The sequence below is a fragment of the Rhea americana genome, unplaced genomic scaffold (assembly GCF_003343005.1).
Source record: "Rhea americana isolate MKP2758 unplaced genomic scaffold, rheAme1 scaffold_85, whole genome shotgun sequence".
NCBI lineage: Eukaryota > Metazoa > Chordata > Aves > Rheiformes > Rheidae > Rhea > Rhea americana.
This window is the reverse complement of record NW_028187034.1, coordinates 2183562-2189949: the sequence shown is the minus strand read 5'-3', so window position 1 is coordinate 2189949 and position 6388 is coordinate 2183562. Positions and strand designations below refer to the sequence as shown.

The window sequence follows — 6388 nt, the reverse complement described above, 5'->3', positions numbered from 1 at the left end:
AAAAGAAAAAAAAAAGAAAAGAAAATGTTTGTAGTGGGGTTTCAAGTCAAGTCCCGATTCCCTCTCCCTGCCTTAGGCATTCAGTCCCTGTGTGCTGGCCCTGGTCTCTCTCCTKATTCCAGATTCATACCAGACCAAGCTGTGAGTCAGGGGAAAGGGGAAATGTCTTTTGGTTTGAGTACTTTGGAAAGGCTTTGTCTGGGAGTAAATATCAACCCTTGTCACATCCTCCTTCCTGAGGGAGCAGCTGTATCCCTAGGTTAACCCACATCACCCCTGCCCAGTGGGGGAGAGCATCTCCAGGGGGCAAAAGGCCCTCCTTCCCTACTCAACCCCAGTGCTCCACTTCTGCACACGCTGTCAGCATAACTTTGGTCCTTGTAGGTGGCACACATGGGAACACTATCCTCTTTCTGTGCTTTGGGCACAAGTCTTTCCCAAACTCGTGTCCCCTTTTCCTTTCCCGCTCCTCAAATAAAAAAAGCCCAGGCTACATAGAGGAAAAGCAGTATGGGGAGGTAAAGGCAGAAGGGGGAGGTCTGGACACATATGACATAATTTCAATCCTGCAACTCTTCTACCAGTAAAAAAAGCATCAAGGGGACAAGTATCTTCCTGTAGGATAGCATTCTGCATCACCCTCATGTAGCACGTATAACACAAACACAGCTAGTGCAGGCAGCTCTTGGAGTCCAGATACACATACACATACACACACATACATACATTTGGGGGGGGGAAGGATATATATGTATATGCATGTATATGTATGTATAAAAATACATATATATGTATATTTTCATATACATGCACACACATACACATGTAATTACATATGTGTATCTTGGTGGTGGCTTTTGTGTCACTACGATTACAGGACACATTAAGGTTATGAAAGGGTGCTCTGTATGTATTTTAACATCCTCCTGAAGGGCCAAGATATTTCAGGCTGTCAGGTTTCAGCTCCAAGCTCCACGTGGCATGTCTCTGTGCACGATCTGTGTATGCCTAGATATTTTTAAGGAAGGAGGGAGAAAACACTATCTAAATCCTACCAGCAAGATGATGATAGCACCTACATTTAATCTCCCAGGAGCAATAAAACACCTACACAGCCTTGGAAATAACAGCTGGTTATCCTTGTCATACGCCCTCCCCAGCCCCTCACACAGAATTGTGTCCTCCCTCCCGCCAAAAAAAAAAGAGGACCATCTTTTATTTGTGACCAGCACCACTCATGCAAGAGGGACAAGCCAAGGCTGGCCCTGAAGTGCTCAGTCAGGAGCAAACAGAGCAGAGGGGCAGAGGCATTTGGCCAAGGGGTACCACTGCAGAGTCTGTTTTGAGCCTTTGGGGGGTTATTTTGGGGGGAAAAGCAGAAAAAAAATACTCTTGTGTGCTTATGCCCCCACAGGGCCCAACAGCAGGGCATAGGTGTAGTGGGGAACCWCTTGTACACCCCCAAGGAGAAAGTTCAGCAGCTTGGGTTGGAGGGAAAGGAAGGACTCCCAGTGTGTTCCTCACATGTCTCCTTGTCCCTTGGCATCCCTCCTCCAGTGTCCTCCACCAGTGTCCTGGTGGTGTTCACCCCCAGCATCCGTCCCTGTCCCCTTGATGTCTTCTCCCAGTGCCTGCCCCCTACTACCGCCCCACGTCCTTCCTTATCCCGCTGCTATCCCCCCCAGTATCCCTCCTTGCTGCCCTGGTGTCCCCCCTCAGTGTCTCTMCTTGTCCCCAGCCAGTGTCCCCAAGTGTTCTTCTGTGCCCATGTCCTTGTCTCCACTAAGTCCCCAAGTGTCCCTTGTCCCCACCCAGTGTTCCTAAGTATCCCTCCCTGTCTCCAGTGTGCTTGTCCCTCCTTGACCCCTCCCCATGTCCCCCTGTGTCCCTCAGTGACCCTCCTTGACTCCATGCAGTGTCCAACCCCGTGTCCCTCCTTCCCCTCGCAGTGTCCTCTCTAGGGTCCCTCCTTGTCTCCTCGGCGAGTCCCCAGTGTCCCCCCCAACTCCCCCAGTGCCTGGTGTCCCTCCCCCCCCCATCGCACCGGGGCCCAGGGGGCCGCGGGTGGTGCGGCCATGGCAGCGCGGGCGGCGCGCGGTGCCGCAGTCCCCGCCGCGGTCCGCACCGCGCCCTTAAATGGCGGCAGCGGCAGATAGCGGCGGCGGCAGACAGCGGTGGCGGCGGCAGCAGCAGCAGCAGCAGAAGAAGAAGAGGGCAGCGGTGGCTCCGCACCGCGGTTACTGCCCTTATCCGTTATCCCTCTTTGGAGCCGCCTCCTGCCCCAACTCCACCCCAGGAGCAGCCCCGGCAGGCAACGACAGTTTCGGGCAGAGAAGGGTGAGCGCGGGCGCTGAAGGACTGAGCCCACCATGACGGAGAGCCCGGCCCCGGCCCCGGCACCAGCCGCCAAGCCCAAGCGGGCCAAGGCGGCGAGGCACTCGGCAGCCCACCCCAAGTACTCGGACATGATCGCGGCCGCCATCCGGGCCGAGAAGAGCCGCAGCGGTTCCTCCCGACAGTCCATCCAGAAGTACGTGAAGAGTCACTACAAGGTGGGCGAGCACGCTGACACCCAGGTCAAGCTCTCCATCAAGCGGCTCCTCGCCACCGGTGTCCTCAAGCAAACCAAAGGGGTCGGCGCCTCCGGCTCTTTCCGCCTAGCCAAAGGCGAGAAACCCAAGAAAAAAATAGCCCGGAAGGGCAAGAAGGCCATCAAGAAAGCTGGAACACCCAAGAGAGCAGCTAGACCCAAGAAAGCCAAGTCGCCAAGAAAGAAGCCCAAAGCCACCGTCAGGAAGTCTGGAAAAAAGCAGAGGGCCACGCCAAAGAAAGCCAAGAAGCCAAAGACCATTAAAACCAAGTCACCGAAGCCATCAAAGCCCAAAAAGGCAAGGCGGTCCAAACCCAGAGCAAAGTCCAGTGCCAAGAAATCACCCAGGAAATGAAGTCGGGAGGCTCGTTTCTGGACTCTCCTCCTCTGTTTCTGTAAATAGTTTTTGGCTTTTTTTCCCCCTTTTTCTATTGCAATATATAAAGAATTGATCTATTCCTGCCTGGAAATAGATAAAATAATGCAATTACTGRRRAAAAAAARRARGAAAAAAAAAGGGAACGTCTTCATTATGGAGAGTTCCAATTTTTAAGAGTTACTGGTTTGGGCTTTTATTTTGTTGTTGTCTCAGAGATTTCTTGTGTGTCTTTCTTTCTCTCTATTTTTTTAACTTTGTGTTGCAGGGAAGGTGAATCCTTGTGTATACTGAGGCTATAAAGGATCTGAACTCCTAAGGTCACGCCCCATCTGTCAGAGGGCTGTATATTAGTTGGGCTGGCCAAAGACTCTGCCCATGACAGAGAGTGGGAACAGAAAGGCCTGCTGGGGAGACATTGAAGAAAAATCGTTTTGGCAGGAGCTCCTTGATCCCACTCCTTGATCTCCCYAGGTCTCTATTGTGGGGTCAAGACATGGGGTGCTGATCCACTGGGGGTGAGGTCTGACTGTGGGCTGGGGGGGGCATCTGCCCCATCCTATTTGGCTCTGGGGCTGCCTGTGTTGGGTGATGAAGTGCCTGCACCACAGCAGGGACTCTTCGGGTGGGGAAGGGGAGAAGGATGCAGGGTGAGTCCGCTCAGGCTGTATCCATGTTTGCTTCTTAGGAGCTGGAGCAGCATGTCGCTCTTGCTTGAAGTTTGCTCYTTCAAAAGCAAGCAGGAAGGGGTTAACTCTAGGGGGGAAAAAGAACAAAGTTGGCTTTGGAGTGGRTTTTCTCACTGTGCATGAAAGGGGCTGTAGGGCTGGGCACCACAGTGGGTAGCCCCCCGGGCTGGGTGGAGTGGGTGGCTGGGGCAGGGCGAGGCACAGCTGCCAGGAATAGCCCTACCTCTGCCCCAGGCCCTCACTCAGTGCCCTAGACAGGGTTGGCATGGCTCTGGGGCCAGGCTGTGCTGTGCTGGGCGGTCCTGAAGGCTGGAGTTAAAGAGAAGCTGCTGGCTAGCCCTGCTGCCCAGAAGCTTCTGACAGCCTTGGACAGGAGGTGCCTAATCCCCTCCTGCCTCGAGGTGCCTAATCTCATTGGGCTGCGCATGCCCAAATCCCATCAAACTTTGGTTTCTAAATCCCTAGGGCCCATCATCCCTAACTCTATTGGATCTCATGGCCCCAAATCTGATGGGCTGACATGGGGGTGGAGGTTAACCACTCTTGGCTGGAGATGTTTAAAGCCCTTGGACATTGGGATCCTCAATCACCTGGGTCTGAAACACCTAAATCCAAGGGAACATCGGTGCCCAATTTTGTTAGGCTTGCTGTGCTAAAACGTCTTGGGCTTGTCATGTCCAGCCCCTGCTGGGCTGGTAGTTTCCATGTCCTATTGGCCCAATGATCCTAAGTCACTCAGACAGAAGGCGCTCAAGCCTCTTAGACAACAAGGATCCCAAATCACATAGTTCAGGGTGCTCAAATATTGAGCCTTGAGGGACCTAATCTCTTACGGCTCTTGTTCAGAAGACCCTTGGACTAAAGGTTCCCAAATCACCTGGGTGGAAAACCCTAAACCCCTTTCAAGATTCAGGTGCCTAATCCACCTGGACACAAGGTGCCTGGACCTCTCTGGCCACAAGATCCCTGATCAGCTACTCTAGAGGTGCCAAAATCGTTTGGACAGAGGTGCCTGGTTTAGTCGGGCTCTTTGTGTCCAAACCCATTGGGCTTATGGGTCCCAATTTCTTTCAGCAAAAGGAGTTAAAATCCCATGGGCTCAGGCACCTAATCTCATTTGGCTGATAATTAATAAAGCCCTTGGACTCAGTGATCCCCAAACACGTGGGTCAGAGGAACTCAAAACCATCAGGTTGTTGGTGCAGCAGCTACGCTGAGGACCCCAAATTCCTTAGATGGGGCACCTAATGTTCCTGGGCTGGTTGAGCCTCCATTCCTTTGGCCTGTCGTTCCAAAATCCCTCAGGTTCTAGAGCCTAATTCCTTAGGATGGTCATTCCTAAACCCTGTTGGTTTCTAAATCATGCAGTCTGGATTCACCCAAATCCCATCTGCTACAAGGATCCCATGTTGGAGCACCTAAACCCCTTGGGACAGAGGCCTCTGTGTCACCTGGGCCAAAATCACCTGTCCACCTCCCAAAGGAAGTGTCCAAGTCCTTTCAGTGGAAGAACCTTTATCCCSCAGTTTCCAAGATCCTAGTCACAGAGGCCAAGAACAAAAATCCCTTGGGAGCAAGTGTTCCACCCCCCTCGATCTGGGGGCTCCCAAACCCATCTGCCTTCAGGATCCCAAATCACCAGGACTGGAGTCTCTGGAGTCCATCAGAGAGCCTGCAGGGCCGGGATCACCCAGGGTGGGGGGCAACCCATGAGGGTCTGCAGTCCACAAGGGCCAGGGACAAGGGGAGAGATGGGTGCTTTGTCCTCCAGCATAGCRTGTCCCTGCCCTGTCTGCTCTCAGCATGCAGCCCTGGCACCACACTGGATGAAGCTGTGCTTTGACATGAGTCTTTCTCCAGGATCCTGGTCACAGCATCCTGCAGGCACGCGTTAGTGCACCCTCACCAGAGCACCGCGATGACTGCAGTTTTGGCCTTGCTTTCTAATAATCCCACTTGACAGATGCAGGAGATGGGATATTTACTGTTTGTAAAAGCCCTTTGGCTGCCCTTGAGAGTGGTGCACTTGGATTYGGAGCATGAGGTAGCCCTTGTTTGACAGGATGCCTGCAGCAGGGCAGAGCCACAGCCCTTCCAGGAGGGGGGACAGGGGGCTCTCTGCACCCTGGAGGTGGCAACTGCCTCCCTCACTTCTCAGTTACCCCAGGTCCCTGTCATGGAGCTGAGACATGGAGCACCAGCCCAGCAGGGGCAAAGTCTGGCCGTAGCTGGGGTGCCTTGTCCCTTCCTGGCCCCTGCCAGCACCCTCCCTGGGCCAGGAGGAACAGTGGAGAAGACCATGGCTGGAGCTGGGACAGGAGGGTGCCAAACAGTCTGCCGGAGGCGCTCACACTACACGAGCTCCTGGCATCTGAAACCTTTTAGCCTTTTGGTCCTAAACCCCCAGGGCTGAGAGTTTCCACCCTCTGACCCCAGCCGACATAGTGATCCTGAACCCCTTGGGCCAAAAACCCTCGAGGCACCCAAAGTCCCKTGCACTCAGCACCCCAAATCGCCTGGGACGGCGCCTCCTTACTCCCTGAAGCAGCTGGCACGGCCACTCGCGGCTCCCAGACCCCGGGGCAGCCGCCGCCGCACGCACCCACCCACGTGCTCCCCGCCGCGCCTGGCCCTTTAAGCGCCGTGGGCCCGTGGTGGGGGCGGAGCCGCCTCGGCGCACCCCCATTGGCCGGCGCGGACACGCCCCCGGCGCGCACGCGCGCCCCAGGTGGG

At 54.6% G+C, this 6388-nt stretch overlaps 2 protein-coding genes across 2 annotated transcripts in view; both read left to right on the top strand.

Moving 5' to 3' along the window:
• The first annotated feature begins 2145 nt into the window (after window positions 1-2145).
• On the top strand, window positions 2146-3149 carry H1-0 (H1.0 linker histone). Its single transcript, XM_085323418.1, has one exon. It carries the CDS (start codon window positions 2370-2372, stop codon window positions 2943-2945), a length of 576 nt encoding a protein of 191 aa, XP_085179544.1. The 5' UTR covers window positions 2146-2369; the 3' UTR covers window positions 2946-3149.
• A 460-nt stretch (window positions 3150-3609) lies between these two features.
• Window positions 3610-6388, top strand: part of GCAT (glycine C-acetyltransferase) — a 9730-nt gene continuing 6951 nt past the window's right edge. Inside the window, exon 1 of the mRNA XM_085323438.1 lies at window positions 3610-3616. Within this exon, the coding sequence (XP_085179564.1) occupies window positions 3610-3616 (7 nt within the window). The remainder of the gene's footprint in view (window positions 3617-6388) is intronic.

Bases quoted from the DNA above. Each gene is read 5' to 3' on its own strand.
- H1-0 (XM_085323418.1), top strand. From the start codon at position 2,370: ATGACGGAGAGCCCGGCCCCGGCCCCGGCACCAGCCGCCAAGCCCAAG.